At 36.9% G+C, this 24,922-nt stretch overlaps 1 protein-coding gene across 1 annotated transcript in view; it reads right to left on the bottom strand.

Moving 5' to 3' along the window:
- Nucleotides 1–24,922, bottom strand: part of LOC128546987 (uncharacterized) — a 155,239-nt gene extending 130,317 nt beyond the window's left edge. The window contains exons 1-2 of the mRNA XM_053518460.1: nucleotides 24,778–24,922; nucleotides 1,707–1,914 (exon numbers count right to left, since the gene is read on the bottom strand). Of these exons, the coding sequence (XP_053374435.1) occupies nucleotides 1,707–1,914; nucleotides 24,778–24,850 (281 nt within the window). The 5' untranslated portion in view covers nucleotides 24,851–24,922. The remainder of the gene's footprint in view (nucleotides 1–1,706; nucleotides 1,915–24,777) is intronic.

Here is a 24,922-nt window from a genome sequence, read left to right as displayed (position 1 = left end):
CTAGCCGTTAAAGCGCTCATGATAGACAATGGACGGATCCAAAACTGTCAATCATTAATGTTTACATAAAACAGACTGTCCAATCGGGACTGTCAAATATGATTGACCTAGTTTACACAATAGACCACATGCGTTTTGTTTGTGATACCGCTTGTGAGCACTTGACCTTGGTATGAATAGAATAACAATAGAGGGAGGAGTTAGATGAAATTTATCAACAAAAACTTGAACTGTCCATAGTACCCCCTTGATACTTATTGTAATTATAACCCTGCTGATAGTCTTTAGGCGTTAGAACCAAGGTTGTTTGAACACCTTTGTTAGAGGACCACCCAAGGAACATCCAGGCCAAATTTCATCAAAATCAATTCAGTGTTTTGGAGTTGTTGTTTTTACACAATTGTTTACGACGTACGGACGGACGACGGACACAGCATGATCACGCACTTTGTGCTCAGGTGAGCTAACAAGAGCTGTCTGATGACAGCGCGCTCGACTATTCGAAGAATTGATTGAAGAATGGGGTCAAAATATTTCCACGGATATTCAGACAAAAGAAATAAATAGATTAGACAAACAATGTTCCTGTATTACTTTGATTTTGATAAGTCTTGCACTAAATGACAATATATGAGCCAATTTCAAAGTCCAAAAAGGGCCATAATTCAGTCAAAATAGTTATGTACTCTTGCCTACAGATGGAAATCATAATGATAAACAAGTGTTCAAAGTTTAAAAGCCATATGTCAAATAGTTTTGACAAAACATGGACTTGTATGAAAACAGAACCAATTTCAAAGTCCAAAAAGGGCCATAATTCAGCCAAAATAGATGACAGAGTTATGTTCTCTTTCCTACAGATAGAGACTATTATACTAAACAAGTGATAAAAGTTTCAAAGCCATATGTCAAACACTTCACACAAAATATGAACTGGTACGAAAAACTTAACCAAGATTTCTAAGTCAAAAAAGGGCTATAATTCAGCCAAAATCCTTGATGGAGTTACATACTCTTGCCTATAACTGGACATGGTGATGGTAAACAGGTGTTAAAAGTTTCAAAGCTTTATCTCAAAAGACTTTGTCAAAATATGAACTGGTACGAAATATTAACCCAGATTTCTAAGTCAAAAAGGGCCATAATTCAGCCAAATTCCTTGATGGAGTTATGTGCTCTTGCCTATAACTGGACATGGTGATGGTAAACAAGAGTTGAAAGTTTCAAAGCTTTATCTCAAAAGACTTTGTCTAAATATGAACTGGTACGAAAAACTTAACCAAGATTTCTAAGTCGAAAGGGGCCATAATTCAGCCAAAATCCCTAATGGAGTAATGTACTCTTGCCTATAACTGGCCATGATGATGGTAAACAAGTGTTGAAAGTTTCAAAGCTTTATCTTAAAAGACTTTGTCAAAATATGAACTGGTACGAAAAATTTAACCATGATTTCTAAGTCAAAAGGGGCCATAATTCAGCCAAAATCCTTGATGGAGTTATGTGCTCTTGCCTATAACTGGCCATGATGATGGTAAACAAGTGTTGAAAGTTTCAAAGCTTTATCTCAAAAGACTTTGTCAAAATGTGGACTAGTACGAAAAACTTAACCAAGGTGTGACGCCGACGCCGACGCCGTGGTGAGTAGGATAGCTCTACTTATTCTTCGAATAGTCGAGCTAAAAATGTGCTTATAATAAAAAGAATACCTGATCTGTTTCATGAAAATCTTATAAATGTCGTCCTGTTTAGTATCTTTAAGTGTTGCCATCATCTTTGGAAATGACTGTGGCCTTCTTCTTACTGCATCCAAAAATTTAGAAACTGCACATGCTTCGCCATTGTTTATTATTTCTCTTTCGATACCTTGTATTGTCATGGTACTACAACCCCATTTTGCCATGTAAGGTACAAGTTCTAAAATTTAAAGAGAATATACAGTTATTCTAATGGTAGATAATACTAAATACTTTAAAAATTTGAAACACAAAGATGACATTGCTGCTTCCCACTTTTCTTTAACCTAAATTTGTTCAATATGTCTGAAGGATAGTTTAATGCCTGCTCATTGTGAATCCCTTATAATCAATTAAATTGTGCAGAAGTCAAAACAAGGCAGTTGTGGATCTGCAAATGATTACATAATTATATTTCTCTTTGTCCTGCATCGGTAATGTACAATATAGACTCATATTGATCAAACTGATTGAAATGTGATATAAATTATAATTTAATGTAGATTAGGTAAGTCAAATACATTTGGAGATATATGCAGCAAAATATGTTTTGGTGGGGGTGCCATATTGGAAGCATGTAGGAACTTTAATATTTTAAAATAAAGTGTGTGGAAAACAGCAAAATGCGTGCTTTCCTGCACACAAAATGTCTGCAATCAGTTCTCAGTACTTTTCTCAAACACTTTGCCCAACTGCAAAAGTGTGTATGTTATCTACACAGTCCACGAAAAGCAGTGGGTGATGTGTTTGAGAATAGTACTAAGATCCATAAATGTGTCGTAAACCCCAGTCCTCGGGTTAAATGTTCAACGAGGACCTAAATTGTGGTTTTTCATTGCCCTTTCCAGTTCCAACGATGTATCATGTTGCTATGTGAGTGTTGCCGTTTTTCCATTTACCTTGCAGAGATTTTCGAAGCGGTGATTTTTCTCTTGAAAAGTGTGGTCACATTTAGTTCCAAATTCAAAAAAATACATTTTATGCATTATAACACTGCAATCATGTAGTTTGCTTCTCGTGCGACTTGTAAATGTTAATACCTGTTTTCTGCAATGTTCTAGGGATTCATGTCTGAATGGTCACATTGTGTCATGGTCACATTGTGTCCATTAAATTTAGTAAATGGTGTATTTAGCAAGTAATTCCAGTCTTCTACATAATAATGAGTCTTTTCAAGTGTTTTAGTGTTGCAATTCATTAAAGGGATAAACGTACTTTCAGTAATCCAGAAGCACTTTCGAGCTTGTCACATAGCGGCTGAAAGAAAAAATCCTTTTTTTTCTAATTATTTTTCTGTAAACTAGTTCCTGCTTTACATCATTGTGGACCTATACTTGACATTTTGTAGCATTTTCAGGGAGGCTTTGTATAGACATGTAAACTTATTCTATATAAGAGTGTAAAATTTTCTTATTTTGTGTTGCTCAACAATCTTGACTAAACTTGTACATTGTAACTTGTACATTGTATTATGAATCTTTTGGTATTATTTTTTAAAATGTCTTAATGCATGATTTACCAAAATTAATAATAAAGTATGCAGTGCATTACATAATTATCAATCTAATAAACATAATTGTGCTGAAAATTTTGAAATCACTGTGTCATCAACTGTAATGTTCAACAAGTAATTCTTATTTTTCAGTCACTGCAATACTTAATTGTGATATTTTCAATTAACTTTACTTTTTAAGACTTTAGCGTTGGTTAAAATACACTGCATATATCGATATAGCGCAATGGCACCTTATCTCGACAGGTCCGTAACTTCGACACTTTTATACAATTATTAAGAAGTCTGCTAATTGCTTTGTTTCATTTAACACGTTGATTGACAATCTGATGACGTCAAAAATGCATTGACGTCATGAAAACAATCCTGGTCCAAAAGACGCTTTTCTTTTTGAAATTTTACTTTGCAAAGTTTTGCAGAAAATTCTAAGAACCGCAAAAAATCCCTTCTTACGGAAGCTGATAAGGAGCACACCTAAAACGAGGTAAGAGGGCGGTTTTATTTTAACTAAATTTTGTATTTAATATATCTAAAACACCTTATCTAATGTTGTTTTTGGTCATTGAATGTCCGGGTCGTGTCTCTTGTCCAATTTGACCTTGATGCCAGGGATGTCAAAATTAGGAATCCAAATATCGTCAAGCTCCTAATTTCGACATGTTTTGATATGATTTATATACTACTTAAAACGCGGATTTGACAGCCGCCTCTGTAGTCTAGTGGTCTAGGGCGCCCCTACATATTTATTTTCTGTTTTGATGCGGAGGTCGTTGGTTCGAAACCCAGTCTTCGCAAACATTTTTTTTTGTTTTATTATTTTTTTTTCAGGTTTTCCATAGGTTGGTTGAAATTCTATTGTTCGAGATACTTTTTTAATAAACATTTGTATATCTTTTCTGTAACTAAACAAGAGATCTATTTTTTGCCATTAGGCCTACAAATACTTAGTTATTTGTTGACTATTATTTGAATCATTGAATGTGAATTATTCAAAGCTTTTTATGTTTTTTACTTACAGTTACAACCATGTCCAAGCAAGCTGGTGCTGCAAAGTATCGACAGTATTCACCATCAAAGGTGGCTACTGCGGTCTCCATGGTTGAGAGTGGAGCTATGACAAAGCGGAAAGCTGCAATAACTTATGGTATCCCAAGAACAACCTTAATTGATAAACTTAGTGGAAAAGCACCCCTTGGTGCAAAGCCCGGGAAGCCATGCGTACTCACGGAGGCTGAGGAAGTTGTTTTGGTAGATTACGTCAAACTCATGTCGTCTATTGGCTATCCCCTGAAACGTCAAGAACTTTGTTATGAAGTAAAGAAGGTCCTTGACCATGATGGCCGAAAAACGCCGTTTAAGGACAATCTCCCGGGTAAACGCTGGTATCAGTTATTTACCAAAAGACACACAGACTTAAGTGAACGCTCTGCCATGGCTTTAGGCCACCAGAGGTCGCATATAAACTTTGAAATGATTGACGGTTGGTTCAACGGATTAAAGACATTCTTGAAACAAGAAGTGCCCGACTGGGAATCCCTCTTGCAAGACCCCAGAAGAATCTTTAATGCCGATGAAAGTGGGTTCCCTTTGTCTGTGACAAGTGGTAAAGTGTTGACCGAAAAAGGGGTTCGGCATGTGTATCAAGTGTGTACAAGTAACAAAACCCAAATAACCGTACTTGTGTGCTTTAACGCCATAGGAAATTATGTGCCGCCCCTGATAGTCTACCCCGGTGAGAGGTTCCGTGACTCTGGAATCCACGAGTTTGATGAAGCTATTTACGGTCATACGAGTAGTGGATGGATGGATTCCGAACTTTTTGTATCTTTTCTCAAGCACTTTAATGATTTTGTTGTTGACAGAAGCATTCCAAAACCTGTGATGTTACTGGTTGACGGCCACTCAACACATATGTCGCTTGCTGCTGCACATTTCTGCTTCACAAACGACATTATTCTATACTGCCTCCTAGAGAATGCAACTCACGTGCTTCAGCCATGCGACTTTGGGTTCTTCTCGCCCATGAAGGCCGCGTGGAAAAAGGAAGTAAAAAATTGGCAACTTGAGAATCTTGGTCAAGCCCTTACGAAAAAACAATTTCCCGGGGTTTTTAAGAATGCATGGCTTAAAGTCGCAAAGCTCGAAAATGCTGTTCATGGATTCCAGAAATGTGGACTGTTTCCACTCAATCCAAGAAACATCGATTTAACCAAATTAAATCCATCAAAGGCCATCACTCGTGTGACGGAAAGTGGTGATAACCCCAGTGCTCATCAAGGTGTCACTAGCACTCAACCCACCGAAACTTGTGTTGAAGATAAATCAACCGATGTTGATCAACTAGACAAATCAACCGTGGAAATAAGCACTGCAACCAAATCACTACTGCCGTCGATGACAAGTCGCCCAATGAATTGAGTACCAGCAGCGTGATTAACACTGTCTCTGGTGATCAACTCATTGCTGATCAAGGCACAAGCAGACAAACTACCACAGCTTCAGGTGACAGCAGCCGAAGGGAAATTCAAAGCATGTCATGTGTCACACAGTCCAGGGAACAAACTATATCAAAATCTTTTTCTCTTTTACCTGTGCCTGAAATAAAGAAAAAACGGTCAGCAAATACAGTGCGAAATAAGCTCCCAAAGGCGTTATCAGGTAAAGAGGCCCTGAAGATATTGCAGGAAAAAGAAGACGCAAAACGGGCCGAGGAATTGGCCAAACAAAAACGAAAAGAAGATAGGTTAGCAAAAAAAGCTCAGAAGCTCGAAGAAAAAGAACAAAAAAGAATCCAACGGGAAGAGACTAAAAGGAAGAAGAAGCAAGCACAGTTAGAGAAACTAGCGGCTGCCCAATCAAAGAAACGCAAAACTACAGAATCTTCATCTTCTGAATCTGATGTAAGTGAGGATGCCCCCAATTTGATAGATTCAGACGATGAATATAATGAAGAACTAACCTGCCCGGGTTGTATGTCGGATGAAGGCAGCCGAGAGGAGTGGATACAATGCAAGGCCTGTCAACGCCGGTGGCACATCACATGCACTGGTGATGCAGTATTGTTTGAGATACCGGCTGAACACATTCAGAATTATCCATTCCACTGTGAATTTTGCGTGTAAAATGAACTAGTTACGGCACGTCATTAGAGTGACTATTATGCTTCGTTAATATCTAAATATGAGAAAATAATGGCAGATGTTCATATATTCAAATGTATCTATATTTTGTATATGGGAAAAAGTTAATGTAAAAGTCATGTATGTATTTTAAATTTCTTATTTCGGCATAAACTTATGTGCTCATTGTTTATTTATATGTTTAAACAAAGAAACTGTTGTTAAAAGTGTTTTAATTCCATGTGTTCCATATTTTTTTAAAACTCCATTAGGGTGTCGAAATTACGGCCCCCTGTCGAATTAGTGAACCCAAAGTGGCCCAAGTCAGTCACGTATTGCGCTATGAAATTGAACTTGTATAACAGCTACACTTGATGAAATGTGCGGGAAATATTTATTTTCTCTAATGCCATGTCGAAGTTAGAACACATAGAGATTGTAATAATTATAACCAAGATTTTGTCTTAACCTGTCGAAATACGGGTCCTTTGCTCTATACTGTTTTATTGTCGGTGCATTCAAATGTGTATTGTTGCCAAAGCATTAATCATATACGTTACCTTCATTTGTTAAATTACTAGGAAGTGAAACAAATGTGAAAATCTTAATTATCTTTATAAGATATTGTAAAGATATTTAAGTCTATTGAAGTTTGAAAATAAAGTATTACTATGGCCCATAACAAACAGCATTTATATGATTTTAAATTTTGATAAACCGTATCTTATGGTAACAAAATCCATGTACATTACTGAATGATGCCTGAATGATTTCACTTCACAGTCAGCAATCGATTTTTTTTATTTTCCCTTACAGAAACTGGAGAAATGTCCATACGCATTTCACTAACATGAAATTCTTAGGTAAATGAAATGGCAAAGGAAGAAGAATTTAGACATTGAAACCAGATACGTTACCAATATTTTAAATTCGGAATGTATTCTGTGCTTTGTGGATGCAAAAATGATAGCATTACTATCACTGAATAGATGCAATAAATGCCAGAAATATGAAAATACACGAACACGAAATCTCTTAGTTGTACAGGCAATTTTAGAATTTGATAAATATAAATGCATCATTGGTCAAAATCTTACAGCAACTATCACTTTTATAATCTTTAAATCTTGTGAAAAATATTTTTTCTAGTTTAATACAACTTGTAGCATTGAAAGTATAAAAGCTATATGAAGTTAAAGCATACATAGGCACACTATACTAGTTGAAAGTACATTTTAAAGCGTATTCATTCAATGGTATTGGAAATTCCAAAATTACATACGTTATTATCAAGCCTTTTTTTTATAATAGGGCATTGATTTTGAGTTTCATTTATAAATGAAATAAAACATTTTATTTGTTATATTTAGATTCCTTAAACTAAACTATATATATATATGGATGCATGGCTTACTTTTTCATTTCTAGGTAAGCTTATGTTTACAAAGTTCTTGTGTTAAAGGAAGAAATAAAATTGAAGCCTACATCAAGTTAGATAAGTTTGCCAGCCTGGCATTTAGTATAGTAACGTAAATTCTGGATCCTAAACACAAGTAGCAGCTTAAACATCATTATATAGTATTATCAATATCATAATTCAAACTCAGTCATACCTGATGTGAATATGTGCACTACAAATGCACGCATCAATACTGAGGTATTTTGTAACGTATCTGACACTATTTAAAACAGATTTACTTACTGCATAAACTGTTAATAATTAAAAACGAAACAATTCATGACCGCTAAAGATAAAAATTGATTGCCACAACGATTGATTTATACAAAGCTTTGGTTACAGATTTCGATATAAAATCCAATGTAAACGTATCTGATTATTTAAAGAACATTATACATGGTGTCAATTTGTGCATTTACAGCCATACGTGATGTCGAAGATCTCTCAGATGGTATATAGGCTGATCGGCATCTGTGATTACACTATGTTTTACGGAGGTGTCACAAAGATCAGACTCAGATTGTAACAATTTGTTTGAGTTGTACTCCTCGTTTCTGAAACATTTATTACATACCTTTTGTGATTATATGATATTAATTCTATCACGTATGCATTTCTAAAACGCAGAATCATGTGACATTCTGAATTTAAAATATCTGTAACATATCTGTTCATCACGTATCTGGTTTCACCCATCTAAATTCTTCTTCCTTTTAAATTCCAAGTATGTAAAGATAAAGCATTTCATGTAAGTGATCAGTGTTCTTCTGCTCACGTAAGGGAAAGTAGAAAAAAAAATGATTGCTGAATGTAAAATCATGCATCAATCATTCAATAATCATTATGTATATGGCTTTTGTTATAGTAACATACTGTTTATCAAACTTTAAAATCTTATCATAAATGTTGTCTGTAATAGATGGACAAATATTACTAATAAAGATAAGGTTTTTACATTTTTCCATTTCATAGTAATTTAACAGATGAAGGTAACGTATCTAATTTATGCTTTGGCGACAATATATATATGACAATATATATATGAATGCACAGACAATAAAAATGATGTGCCAATGATGATGAATTTTGGTAGGTCATGAGTGAAAACAGTTTGAGAATGATTCCAAAAGATTCTAAATACAACGTACAATAGGTTTAGCGACAGAAAATTAGGCAATTTTAACTCTCTTACATGGAATCAGTGTAATAAGGCTAATTTACTTTTTTTATAAATGCAAAAAGTCTCCTTGAAAATGGTATGAAATGTCAAGTATAGGACCAGAATGATGTAAAAATAGGACCTAGCTATAGAAAATTGAAAATGACACTTTACCTTGGTGAAAAATGACTTTATTTCTGTCAGCCATCATGTGACAAGAAAGAAAGTGCTTCTGGATTACCTATAAAGTATGTTTTTTTCCTTTAATGAATTGCAACACTAAAACACTTGAAATGACTTATTATTATGTAGAAGATTGGAATTACTTGCAATATATACAGTTTACAAAATTTATTTGACTCAATGTGACCATGACACAATGTGACCATTCAGACATGAATCCCTAGAACATTGTAGAAAACACGCATAAACATTTACAAGTCGCATGTGAAGCAACCTACATGATTGCGGTGCATTCTAAGTCGATTCCTACCAACAGCAAACCTGTTGAAATGCATAACATATATTTTTTGGAATCTGGGACTCAATGTGACCACACGTTTTCAAGGGAAAAATCACCGCTTCGAAAATCTCTGCAAGGTAAATGGAAAAACGGCAACACTCACATAGCAACATGATACATCGTTGGAACCGGAAAGTTGTTGGGTGGAACCATGGTCGGTAAAATATATTCAAATGTAGTGAAAAATTATAAAAAAAGTTCATGGGGGCAGCCATTAAGGTGGACGCAATGTGATCATAAACAAAAGTCAGTGATCACCCGCCCTGGATTATAAATAGGAAAAAATCAACACATGACTGTGTAAAATTAAATGAAAACACAAGAGTAAGTCCAGTTTTATAAATCTATTAAATCTAAAGTACACTCATAACCACACATTCACAACTACAAAGATCTAAATTATATCTAGTAATAAACTTCTACAATTAATATATACACCAATTCTGAAATTTACTTCTGTTAAAAATATATGTCAAAATTATCAGAAAATTCCAAACAAGAGGGCAATTATGGCCCTATATCGCTCACCTGAGTACCATTGCTCTTAATGATAAGATCAAGTTTTGACAGAGATCTCATACGCATACACATTAAATATCATCAGGATAAATATTTTCTTGTAACAATTGCTTTTGACCTATGGGTCACGTACTAGTCAGGACCAATCCCCATACCAAGTTTGGGGGTCCTAGGCTCAAATGCTGCATTTTTGTAGTAGCATGACTATTCCTTACCCTGGAAGACTTAAATAACATTTAAAACCAATCTCATTAGATGCTGCTGAGGTATATTCATTTACATAAAATAAAGGGAGGTAATTTGTCATAAATTCAGTCAAAAGTTATCTACTTTGATTGTCCGAGTCCATCTGATGGCATAAATGATATTTCAAATCAGTACCTTCATTGGTTACTGAGACACACCCATTTTAATTTGAAACAAAGGGAGATAATTTGACATAAAATCAGTCCATAGTTATCTACCCTGATTGTCTCAGTCCAACTAATATGACAATAATGAAATTTCAAATGAGTCCTATAAATACTTACTGAGATAAATCCATTTTTATTAAAATCAGGGGAGGTAATCATGCATTGGTATATGCATGAAGAAGATACAGAGTACAAGCCTTTACAACAATATATTAGACAAGTATTCATATCAATAAATGTTCAATCAAGAGTTATCTAACATGACTATTTCTTACCATGGAAGACATAAATAACGTTTCAAACCAATCTCATTAGAAGCTGCTAAGGTATATTCATTTACATAAAAAAATAAAGGGAGGTAATTTGTCATAAATTCAGTCAATATGTATCTTCACTGATTGTCCAAGTCCATCTGATGGCATAAATGAAATTTCAGATCAGTATCTTCATTAGTTACCATAACCATTTTAATTTGAAACAAGGCCGTCTGAAAGACAGCTAAATCCCCCGCCACTGCTATGGATAGTGAAAGGGTAAACCTTTGATTTTAGCTGTGACCTTGACCTTGAACTGACATGGCTGACTTACGAATTCTGCACAACGTCTTGATGAGGTGATCATTTGACCAAAGTTTCATGAAAATCCTTCAAGGGGTTTAGGAGATACAGAGCTGAAACCTTTGACCTTCAGTTGTGACCTTGACCTTGAGTTGACATGGCTGACTCATGAGTTCTTGATGAGGTGATCATTTGACCCAAGTTTGATGAAAATCCTTCAAGGCGTTAAGAAGATACAGAGTGGACACCAAATGGAAGGCTCAAACCTTCGACCCTTAGTTGTGACCTTGACCTTGAGCTGGCATGACTCATAATTTCTGCACATCGTTCTGATGAGGTTATCATTTGACCCAAGTTTTATAAAATTCCTTCAAGGGGTTTAGGAGATATAGAGCGGACACGAAATGGAAGGCTCAAACCTTTGACCTTCAGTTGTGACCTTGACCTTGGACGGACGGAAGGACGGACGCAGACCATTCCTATAATCCCTCCGCCATGATGGGGGATTAATAAAGGGAGGTAATTTGACATAAAATCAGTCCACAGTTATCTACCCTGATTGTCTCAGTCCAACTAATGACAATAATGAAATTTCAAATGAGTCCTATATAGTACTTACTGATATAAATCCATTTTGATTAAAATCAGGGGAGGTAATCAGATATAAAATAACTCCGGAACCTATGATTGGATCTGACAGATTTGTCAGGGAATCCAAGATTTATTGTTGTTGAAGATATTTTGCAAGACTGTATCAAATCAAACCATAAATGAAGTCTCTATATGGCTGCAAAAGCCAAAATAGCAAATTTTGGACCTTTAAGGGGCCGTAACTCTGGAACCCATGATTGGATCTGGCCCACAGGTGGCAGTAGCTTACCTAGGATACAGTATGGGTCCATGAGCCATATACACTTAAATATATTACAATTATTATGTTTTCTAAGAATGCCAAAACGTCATTTTGAATTTTTTTTGCCCCTGTGACAATGAGCCATTAGAAAGGTTTTTATGAGCATTTTGACATGTACATGGCTTCCAGGTCCGTAATTTTTTTTCAAAAAATATTTCTTTACAAATGGTTGGCCGTCTTTTGGGCAAGTGAATACTCTTTCAGAAAAATCTTACTTCAAAGCCCAGCTGCTAACCGTTTACGCACAGCGAGCGAGCAACGGCGTAAAAACGGTAGTGTTTTCTCTATCCCAATAAATCCCACAATAAAGGCGCACAGATGACGTGCTCCCCTGCACTTAACACTAAGTTAGTAATGGTCGCAGGCGCACCGATAACGTGCTCCCCTGCTCTTAACACTAAAGTTATGAAAAAATGTTGCATGAGCAAAAACTAAAGGCTCAACTGCATTTACAACTAAAGTTATGAAAAAAATGTACAGGCACACCGATAACGTGCTCCCCTGCCCTTAATTCTAAGGTTTGAAAAAATGTAGCAGGTGCACCGATGCCGTGCTCCCCTGCCCTTAACTCTAAGGTTTAAAAAATGTAGCAGGCGCACCGATGCCGTGCTCCCCTGCACTTAACACTAAGTTTGAAAAAATGTAGCAGGCGCACCCATGCCGTGCTCCCCTGCACTTAACACTAGGTTAGTAATAGTCCGATAGTAATAGCACCGATAACGTGCTCCCCTGCTCTTTAACACTAAAGTTAGGAAAAAATGTCAGTAGGGGTGGTGTACTCAATAAGTACTATCAGCATGTGAAGTTTGAAGGTCCTGGGTGCAGTGGTTCGCATGTAAAGTGCCTTCATGCAAAAAGTTAACGTTGGCCCCTGTGACCTTGACCTTTAACCTGGTGACCCCAAAGTCAGTAGGATTGGTGTACTCATAAAATACTATCAGCAGGTAAAGTTTGAAGGTCCTGGGTGAAGTGGTTCGCGAGTAAAGTGCCTTCATGCAAAAAGTTAATGTTGGCCCCTGTGACCTTGACCTTTGACCTGGTGACCCCAAAGTCAGTAGGGGTGGTGTACTCAATAAGTACTATCAGCATGTGAAGTTTGAAGGTCCTGGGTGCAGTGGTTCGCGAGTAAAGTGCCTTCATGCAAAAAGTTAACGTTGGCTCCTGTGACCTTGACCTTTGACCTGGTGACCCCAAAGTCAGTAGGGGTGGTGTACTCAATAAGTACTATCAGCAGGTGAAGTTTGAAGGTCCTGCGTGCAGTGGTTCGCAGTTGAAACTAATATGCCTCCCTTCAGGGGCATAAAAATGTAGCAGGCGCACCGATGCCGTGCTCCCCTGCACTTAACACTAAGTTTGAAAAAATGTAGCAGGTGCACCGGTGACGTACTCCCCAGCACTTAACACTAAGTTAGTAATGGTCGCAGGCGCACCAATTATGTGCTCCCCTGCTCTTAACACTAGTTAGTATTTTGGGAATTCAGAAAAAGTGAATGACTTGATTTAATATCACAGGCCCAATCACCCAACTGAAGATTTGTATAGCAAATTAGCAATAAAGGAAAGCCTAGTTCAACTCACAGGCCTTTCGCACTATCACCACAAGAAAGAAGAAGTTGTGATGCAGTAAGCAATAGAAGAAAGCCTAGTGTATAATACAGGTCTTCCCTACTATCACCTATGTTTCAAAGATAAAGGAGTATAATCCAGAGATCCTGCTGAACTTATACTTCTGCTGAGGTCAGATTCTTATGATTCCTGCAGTATAAATTATTTTTTAAAATAATATTCCTGGATGAAATCTCCACTTCTGACGCCAATTTTGTCGTAAACCCCAGTCCCGGGGTTAAATGTTCAACGAGGACCTAAATTGTGGTTCTTCGCAATGGTGTTATTGCTTGACTTTCGGGGTAAAATGTTCAGGATGGCCGACACTGGCTTAATTATTTTAAGGAAAAGCCAGGATTCCTTATAAAAACCACTTTCTGGGTTTTTCTAAAGTATTTATAATGCCAAGCGCTGTAATAATAATTTTAATTATTATCACACCACTTTAACGTTATGTTCCGTAATGAACTAAAAAAGCCGTGTTTAGGCAAATTACAGTCAAAGAAATGTTATATAAAAATGCTGTTTTATTCCAGATGTTGTATAAAATTGCTGTTTTACTTTTATTCAAAAACTGACATTTTGGAAAAGCTAAACGTGGCGGAGTCTGATGGTAGAAAAGTATATTTGCAGATAATGTTGATACAAACTGAGATAACGATTCCTTAGGTGGAAAATTATGCGGACTAAGTGCCTTCCGTTATTACACAAAATCTGCCTATTGCAAAGTTTTGTTAATGTTCTAAAATATTTAGTATTTCGGACTTTTTTGTATGGCTTTAAAATAGGGATGGCAACAAATAGCATTTTTGGTATTCGAATATTCGGTCAACCTTCCGAACGAATATTCGAATATTCGGTCATCAAGTGATCAACAAATCAGCTCAAAACCCTACGTGTTTTTCATACCCTAATCTTCGACATGCATTAATTATACTTTCGTTTACACCGGAGGTAATTCAGTCATTGACGAATTAAAACTGACAAATCGTTCTCATCGCTTGTTCATCTTTTGGAGTATAAAATATTCGTTATATTTGCCTTTATATACAAATAATTTATACAGACTTTATTTATTTCTTACAGGGATGTAGCCCTCGTGTAAGTGAAGTCTTTCCACACATATTACACGTAACTGACTTCTTATCGGATGATCGCGTGAAATACTTCAAAACGGCAGGAGGCATTGCTTGCATTTTGACAGTAGATTCACTGTGGGGTGGGGTATTAAAGGGTAATATAAAGAAAAAAACTTAAAAAAGCTTAACTTTACATCTCTTTGTCTGAAAATTGAGTATTGATATTAAAAAAAAGTTAACCACACAAATTTTATGCATTTATTCGTAAATTCAGATAATCCGATTTACGTCAAAAAATGGTATGAATCCCATTTGACTTGTTATCTACACTTTTCGGCATTTTTCTTTACTCAAATACGTCTTTTATAGACTTTTATTGAAATCCGAGTAATTAGTTCAAGTGATGTCTGATCATTTTTAATTACACACGGTCCACACCTACCGAAAACAAGGCGAGTTCTAACGGATTTACATCAATTTGTGACCATTAAAATTTTCTAAAGGTAAGCAATTAGCAGTATTAACTACATGGTACACTGTCATCACCTCTCGGTATGCTAATATACAAAACAAGAGATCACAGAGTGATCTTGGCGCCCACCAATGTGTTATTTTTGAGTGTTCCAAATTTCAAGTCTTATTGACTAGCTCAAGGTCAAATTTCATTTCCGTACACGACACTGTGCATGTGGTCCAAATTCAAAAGCTGTAGCTTGAGAAATGTGATAGTAGGTCACTAGATCAATTTCAAGGACAAAGTTCTTTGTACACAAAACTATGCATGTGCATCAAGTTTGTAGGCTGTAGTTTGAGAAATTTGAAAGTAGGTCACTAGGTCAATCTTAAGGTCAAAGTTTATTTCGGTATACAAAACTATGCAAGTGGTCCAAATTTGAAGGCTGTAGCTCGAGAAATGTGAAAGTAGGTCACTAGGTCAAAATCAAGGTCAAATTTTATTTTGGAACACAGAACTATGCATGTGGTCCAAATTTGAAGCCTGTACCTTCAAAAATGTGAAAGTAGGTCACTAGGTCAATCTTAAGGTCAAAGTTTATTTCGGTACACAAAACTATGCATGTGGTCCAAATTTGAAGGCTGTAGCTTGAGAAATGTGAAAGTAGGTCACTAAGTCAAAATCAAGGTCAAATTTCATTTCGGAACACGAAACTATGCATGTGGTCCAAATTTGAAGCCTGTACTTTCAAAAATGTGGAAGTAGGTCACTAGGTCAATGTCACGGTCAAAGTTTTTTTCAGTGCACAGAACTATGCATGTGGTCCAAATTTGAAGGCTGTAGCTACAGAAATGTGAAAGTACCGGTAGGTCACTAGGTCAAAATCAAGGTCAACTCATGTCAAGGTTCATCTTGCCACTCAAAACTATACATGTGGTCCAAATTTGAATGTTGTAGGTTATTGACAAGAAGATTTTAAAAGCTTTTCCCTATATAAGTCTATATGAACCATGAGACCCCCCAGGGTGGGGCCATATTTGACCCTAGGGGGATAATTTGAACAAACTTGGTAGAGAATCACTAGATGATGCTACATTACAAATGCCAAAGCTCTAGGCTTTGTGGTTTGGACAAGAAGATTTTCAAAGTTTTTTCCTATATAAGTCTATGTAAACCATGTGACCCCCGGGGTGGGCCATACTTGACCCTAGGGGGATAATTTGAAAAATCTTAGTAGAAGACCACTAGATGATGTCACATACAAAATATCAAAGCCCTAGGCCCTGTGGTTTTGAACAAGAGTTTTTTCAAAGTTTTTCCCTATATAAGTCTATATAAACCATGTGACCCCCGGGGTGGGGCCATATAAGACCCCAGGGAAATAATTTGAATCATCTTGGTAGAGGACCACTAGATAATGCTTCATACCAAATATCAAAGCCCTAGGCTCTGTGGTTTTGGACAAGAAGATTTTCAAAGTTTTTCCCTATATAAATCTATGTAAATTATAGAAATAAACAAAGGGCCATAACTCACTAAAAAATTGTTGAACCAGTCTGATTTTCAGGGGGGACACAACTAGTGTATCAATACATCATTCTGACAAAGTTTGGTCAAAATCCCCCTGGTAGTTTCTGAGGAGATGCGATAACGAGAAATTGTTAACGGACGGAAGGACGGACGACGGACCACGGACGCAGAGTGATTTGAATAGCCCACCATCTGATGATGGTGGGCTAATGACACGTCTGACAAAGACAGAAGCCATTTTCGCGCGAATTTATAATGAAAGCGGTTTTTGGCGAATTAGATAAACAAATATTTTTTGTTCTTGCATTTGGCTTTTATTTATTTTTTCATGATCTTATATTTTTTTCCGAATATTCGAATAGTGAAACAATATTCGAATATTCGTGTAATGAACGAATATTCGAAGCCATCCCTAAGTACTTTAAAAAGGTTACTTTTTATATGTTCCATAACAATTTATTTATTTATTTATTTGGGTTTTACATAGTATAGGTCATAATTATGGCACCAAACAGGACTATACAAATTTTGGTTTCACATCTCATTTACATCGAAATAAAAACATGAGGTATGGAATCAAGATTTGCATACCTGCTGGAATCACAGAGTTACAGCAAACCCAGTGTTAAGACCCTATTAGTAACCTCTTACGATCATGCAAGGGTAAGGCAGTGGTTCCAATTCTTTAAATTTCTGGAAAAGTTGCTATTATTTATTATTATACCGTGTTTATATAGCGCCCTTTTCATGATCAATTTCACGTTCAAAGGCGCTTTACATAGTTCAAATGCAGCCACACAGGGCGCATAATTCATCCTCTACTAGTACAGACACAGAGCGATCTGACCAGAGGGACAGAGTGAGACAAAGCCCCCACGACAGAGAGATCAGAAATCAGATACAGGCTTGTCCGGCTAACTTAGCCTAGCTCGTTGCGAATAGACAGCCTGGTTCTTTAACATGCCCAGTGTATAGCACTGATACACGCAAGGATTGCCTAGGTTCCTGACCAGTACGTACACCTCTAGTTGGGTGGGAAACACTGAAAAGCGTTTCTGCAGGGCACTAGACAACTTTTGGGGACAGGTACCCATACCCTCCAGAAGGGGAATTTTTCGTCGTTTCAAGACAAAAGGGGAAGTTTTTAGCTATATATATGTTACTACTTTTCACACTTATTAATACTGTTTTCAATCAGTTCTAACTAATGAACCTATATTGCAGCAGTAACCTTCCTTAGAGGCACTTTAATTTAACTTGAAACAGAGTTCATATCTAGTTGTGTCAAACAATCTTTTATCAGGGGAATTTTCTTCTGAGAAAGGGGAAAAAAACATACTATTTTATGAGGGGAATGGGGTCCATATTCGGCCCCAAAAATGGCCAAACGAGTGCCCTGTTCTGTGAAATGACTTTTTATCAAAATGATTTGAAGTAAGTAACACATTTTTGCCTTTCTTAATATAACTCAAAGAACCTATTTTCCATAACAAAATAAGGCACTAGTTATCTTCAGGAAGGCATCGTGGTATCTGTACTTCTGCTAGATCGAAGAAAAGAAAAACTAACTTCTTTAAACCTCTTTGAAACCTAAAATCAGTAATGTTTCATTTTCTTGTGAGTGTAGCTTTTGCGTAAACATTAATGATATATCACATCCTCGTATGAAACTGTTTGGCCAAAATGTTGGTTTATTTCTTGTACATGTCACAAGAAAAATAATCTGTCTGAAGTAATATGTTTGCATCTTATCACGGTCTGCATCTCTTCCTTTGAACAAATTAACTGCAAAAGCATGTTTGACTGCTAATATAAATCATGTAACCGCAATATAATAAAGCTATGCCCTCACCTATGCTCCGTAACGCAGATTTATAGGGCACATTTTTAAATTGTCGTATCTCGTAGACAAGAGACTTTTTGTGGGCAATTCTTTTCCGATAAACCGCAGAGGGTTCGAAGTTTAAACAAGAGTGCCAGAATGTCACAATATACCGTATAGCGGGTTATTTCTACGGGAGGAATATTTCTGCGTTTCTGCGGTCTCACGGTAGAATCGCAAAAATATTTCCAGCAGAATATTCATCCAGCAAAAATTTAAAACGCAAAAATATCTGCACTTTTTTTCCACCAACGTTGTTTCACGCTATGTTTCCCTAGGTTATCCGAAGTTCACAATGGCATGGTCTAATTATTGGAAATTACCGACGCCATCTAAGAATTACCGATAATGGTATAATTAGGTGTGACGGTCAATCAAAGTCCTAACTGTTAATCCCCCAGAAGACATTTTTCTTCTGTGAATGAAACAAACTGAGTGAATTCCACTTGTGTTGTTCTTATTAATCCCTTGTGAATATCTTCCAAACTATACTTTAGTAACCTTTCTAAAAAAGTAACCGTTATGCCGATATACCGTAGTTTGCAGTTGTTGTTTGTGCAATTGTTGTTAGACCTATATTTTTTTTCAATTCACATGTTATTATATCCTACAATGTATTCATTAAATGCAAAGTTATTTTACAACAGTTACCGGTAATTTAGTTTATTGTTTTCATGCGCTATCATTCTCACAACGCCCGATCATGCAAGGAATTAATCCTCTTCGGCATCAAAAACACAGAAATTTCTCTTCCTTTTATGTGAAAACGCAGAAATTAAACATGCAGCAATTTGTTTCACCATTTTTGGGGCCAAAACGCAGAATATTTTGACCGCAGAAATAACCAGCTATGAACAATTGTGCCAAGCTACATCAAAATCCCTCCATGCATGAAGTAGAAATGCTCCGGACAAAGTCATTCTCGAATCTGAACTTTGGCCTCTAAGTGTGACCTTGACCTTAGACCTAGGGACCTGGTTCTTGTGCATGACACTCCGTCTCATGCTTGTGAACATTTATGCCAAGTTGTATCAAAATCCCTCAATGCATGAAGAAGAAATGCTCCGGACAAAGTTTTCATTCTTGTATCCTTTGACCTCTAAGTGTGACCTTGACCTTACCCCTAGGGACCTGGTTCTTGCGCATGACACTCCGTCTCATGATGGTGAACAATTGTGCCAAGCTATATCAAAGTCCTTTCATGCATGAAGAAGATATGCTCCGGAAAAAGTTTTCATTCTTGTATCCTTTGACCTCTAAGTGTGACCTTGACCTTAGACCTAGGGACCTGCTTCTTGCGCATGACACTCCCTCTCATTATGGTGAACAACTGTGCCAAACTACATCAAAATCCTTCCATGCATGAAGAAGATATGCTCCAGACAAAGTCATTCTTGAATTTTTCATTCTTGTATCCTTTGGCCTCTAAGTGTGACCTTGACCTTAGACCTAGGGACCTGGTTTTTGCGCACGACACTCCGTCTCATGATGATGAACAATTGTGCCAACTTTCATCAAAATCCCTCTATGCATGAAAAAGATATGCTCCGGACAAAGTCATTCTTGAATTTGACCTTTGACCTCTAAGTGTGACCTTGACCTTAGATCTAGGGACCTGGTTCTTGACACTCCGTCTCATGATGGTGAACAACTGTGCCAAGTTTCATCAAAATCCCTCCATGCATGTAGGAGATATGCTCCGGACAAGGTCTGTGGACGCCGCCCGCCCGCCCAACCGCCTGCCAGGGGCGTTCCCATAATACGTCCCGTTTTTCAAACGGGCGTATAAAAATCATATAAACCATTACGTTACCATGAACTTCAAATTTCGACTATTCGCATGCTGGAAATGAGTCGATTTAGGGAGAATGGCTGTCATAATTTAAACAAGAGGGCCAAGATGGCCCTAGGTCGCTCACCTAAGAAACACACCATAACAGTGTAAAACATGTTTGACCTAGTGATTTCATGGAAACAAATACTCTGACCAATTTTCATTAAGATTGGACCAAAAAATTGGTCTCTTGCAATAAAACAAGCATTTTCTTAGATATGACCTAGTTCTTGACCCTAGATGACCCATGTTCAAACTCGACCTAGATTTTATCAAGGCAATCATTCTGACCAAAATTCATGAAGATCAATTGAAAAATACAGCCTCTATCACATACACAAGTTTTTTCTTTGATTTGACCAAGTGACCTAGTTTTTGACCTCAGATGACCCATATTCAAACTCGACCTAGATTTCATTAAGGCAATCATCCTGACCAAATTTCATAAAAATCAATTGAAAAAAAACAGTCTCTATCGCATACACAAGATTTTTCTTTAATTTGACCTTGTGACCTAGTTTTTGACCTCAGATAACCTATATTCATACTCGACTTAGATTTCATCAAGGCAATCACTCTGACCAAATTTCATGAAGATCAATTGAAAACTACATCCTCTATTGCATACACAATGTTTTTCTTCGATTTGACCTAGTGACCTAGTTTTTGAATCCAGATGACCCATTTTCGAATTCGGCCTAGATTTTATCAAGGTAATCATTCTGGCTAAATTTCATGAAGATCAGTTGAAAAATACAGCCTCTATCGCATACACAAGGTTTTTCCTTGATTTGACCTAGTGACCTAGTTTTTGATCCCAGATGACCCATTTTCGAACCTGGCCTAGATTTCATTAAGGTAATTATTCTGACCAAAATTCATGAAGATCAATTGAAAAGTACCGCCTCTATTGCATACACAAGGTTTTTCTTTGATTTTACCTAGTGACCTAGTTTTTGACCCGAGATGACCCATTTTCGAACTCGGCCTAGATTTCATCAAGACAATCATTCTGACTAATATTCATGAAGATCAATTGAAAAATACAGCCTCTATCGCATACACAAGGTTTTTCTTTGATTTGACCTAGTGACCTAGTTTTTGACCCGAGATGACCCATTTTCGAATTCGGCCTAGATTTCATCAAGGTTATCATTCTGACCAATATTCATGAAGAATAATTGAAAAATACAGCCTCTATCGCATACACAAGGTTTTTCTTTGATTTGACCTAGTGACCTAGTTTCTGACCCGAGATGACCCATTTTCGAATTCGGCCTAGATTTTATCAAGGCAATCATTCTAACCAACATTCATGAAGATCAAATGAAAAATACAGCCTCTATCGCATACACAAGGTTTTTCTTTGATTTGACCTAGTGACCTAGTTTCTGATCCGAGATGACCCATTTTCGAACTCGGCCTAGATTTTATCAAGGTTATCATTCTGACCAATATTCATGAAGATCAATTGAAAAATACAGCCTCTATCGCATACACAAGGTTTTTCTTTGATTTGACCTAGTGACCTAGTTTTTGACCCGAGATGACCCATTTTCGAACTCGGCCTAGATTTCATCAAGGTTATCATTCTGACCAATATTCATGAAGATTATTGGAAAATACAGCCTCTATCGCATACACAAGCTAAATGTTGACAGACGACAGACGACAGACAGACAGACAGACACACGACGGACGCCGGACATCGAGTGATCAGAAAAACTCACCTTAGCAGCTAAAAAAAAACTTAAATCTTCGGAAATATGTGTAATCAGGTGCAAGGAGATTATTATTATACCCTGACACCGGTTTCAATACATATGACACTAAATTGCATAAACAAAACACAAAATATACATTAAAAAAAAAAAAAGTTACAATATAAGTTATTTATAGTAACAACTAAGGGAAGTTAATCTTAAAAAAAAAAAATCCAAAAAAAAAAATTGTAAGTCCACACAAAAATCCTTACCAGGAAGAGATTGGTCAAAATACACCTCAAAATTGGATGTAACATGCATGTTGTACTACAGAAAAGTGGTCTCGATTTTTCCCTACGACTAGTAATGAAAAAGTTACAATCTAAGCTATTTATAGTAACAACATAGGGAAGTAATTCTAAAGCAGGGACCTGTGCATGACACTTCGTCTCGTGATGGTGTACAATTGTGCCATTAGTTACATCAAAATCCCTCCATGCATGAAGAAGAAATGCTTCGGACAAAGTCATTCTTGTATCTGACCTTTTTCATTTGGGATTTCCTTAGTAATAGAAATATATGTAGAATAAGTCTGGACGTGACAGGACAGCGACAGTCAAAAGTTATCACGCTGTCCCAAAATGTCCTATTATTTGGACTACTAAAACTGGTGGAAAAGACGAGAATACAGAATACATATGGCATTTCATTTGCAGAAATTACAGCGTGACAGACTTCTGGTTACTAAGGTTTTAATACAGGTATCGTTTCAGCTCAGAGATCCCAGGAAATTGGGAAGAGGCCTTGGCTTTTCAAACTGGGAAATTTATGCACGATAATTGTCCATTTTGGGAAAAATAATCAACCGATAGTAAAAAACGAAAGATGAATTAAATTTATCTCCCCTGAAACACGGACTAAAATCCAGGCCATAGTACATAACGGATTAGACTGGTAACGCGTCACACGTGCGCTGTTAGGCTATAGTGCAACAAAAAATTGATACCAGACAATCGCTTCCTCTGGAAATACTAAAATGTAAACAAAATCTTAACCATCTGTTGGCATGTTTTTGGGAAATCTTACCTTGCATTTTGGGAAATATCTCTGCCGCAGTTTGGAAAAAACAGTATATTTTTGGATTGGGAAGTGGCCTGTTATAGGTTATAGATGTTTGTCATAGGACTCGTTCCGAAAAGGCCGGTTCGTGAGCCGCGAGCTAGTTAAATGAATGGTTACCGACTTCTATCCGCCTGTCGCCTGGCATAGTGGTAGTAGTTGGCAGGTAACTGGTACCCATAATAAAGGTGTCTCATAAGCCAAATTGGCTGGCCCTTTCAATAGGGGTGACACTATAATAAACAAGACCTTTACCATTACCTTTTATAGGCCTCTGTTATATAAGGATGAAAAGCCCAGGATCCGTGACAGAATACAGAACAAGAGCTCAAAGAACACAAACCCCCTTGATGCATTCAGTAATTGCACAAGGAACAGAAATTATTTGGTCACTGTACACAAAAGTTCTACCGTTCTTGGTCAAAGCGACCTTGACCCTTTAACCTATTGACCTTAAAATCAATAGGGGTCATCTGTGGGTCACGATAAACCTCCCTATTAAGTTTCGTGATCCTAGACCCAAGCATTCTCAAGTTATTGCCCGGAAACTGTTTCAGGTCACTGCGACCTTGACCTTTGACCTACTGACCTCAAAATAAATTTATAAGGGTCATCTGCTGGTCATGATAAACCTCCCGATTAAGTTTTGTTATCCTAGGCCCCAAGCGTTCTCAAGTTATTGTCTGGAAACTGTTTTACTGTTCCGGGTCACTGTGTCCTTGACCTTTGGCCTGCTGACCTAAAAATCAATAGGGGTCATCTGCTGGTCATGACCAACTTTCTATCAACTTTCATGATCCTAGGCCCAAGCGTTCTTTCTTCTTCTTCTTCTTCTTCACAGGTAAATTCCTCCAATACTGATTGAAGCACCTCTCTTCAAGAGTTATATCCGATTTGAATAAAAATCCGCAGAATATAATGTTAAAACATCAACACTTCATGCTCATGCCTTTGTTACACTAATTTATGTACACAGATTTTACCCTGACCTATATATCACTAATCCTTCGGAATTATAGTCTTTTTCAAGAAATGTCTGTATTTATTTTTATCTTAGTTTATTTTATAGTGGTCTGTTTTAATGATAGGGGTTTAACAAGTGGGCTAGTTGTAAGCATTTTTTGCACTCTATCTGCATGGAGGTAATGGATTGCACACTGACTTGCACGTTCAATCCTTATCTTGGTCTTATTGGACATTATGATGTATGGCTTAAGGCTTCTATGTGTATCTTGAGTTATCATCCGGAAACCGTTTAATTGTTTCTGGTCACTGTGACCTTGACCTTTTACCTACTGACCTCAAAATCAATAGAGGTCATCTGCTGGTCTTGACCATGCCAACCTCCCTATCAACTTTGATGATCCTAGGTCAGAGTTCTTGAGTTATCATCTGGAAACCGTTATACTGTTCAGGGCCACTGTGACCATGACCTTTGACTTAATGACCTCAAAATCAATAGGGGTCACCTGCTGGTTATGACCAACCACCCTATCAACTTATCACTTAGGCCCAAGCGTTCTTGAGTTATCATCCGGAAACGGATTGGTCTAGACCAACAGACCGACCGACATCTGCAAAACAATATAGATTTTATACCCCTCATTTTAGCTACACCTTTTGAATAGCCCAAACAAAAACACGTTTTTATCACAGAACATACCGTTTACATGAATCTTGTTTTGAACTTTAATAATGACTTCCTTGTTTATGTTTTCAACTTCTTTGAATTCCATGTTTTATTAGTTTCTGGAATAAATAAAATTTCTTTAAAATCGAAAGTAGATACAACGGCACCATTCTATACA

Source organism: Mercenaria mercenaria, chromosome 11, assembly GCF_021730395.1.
Source record: "Mercenaria mercenaria strain notata chromosome 11, MADL_Memer_1, whole genome shotgun sequence".
Classification (NCBI taxonomy): domain Eukaryota; kingdom Metazoa; phylum Mollusca; class Bivalvia; order Venerida; family Veneridae; genus Mercenaria; species Mercenaria mercenaria.
Note: the sequence above shows the minus strand (reverse complement) of the source record. Positions and strands in the feature narration are given on the sequence as shown.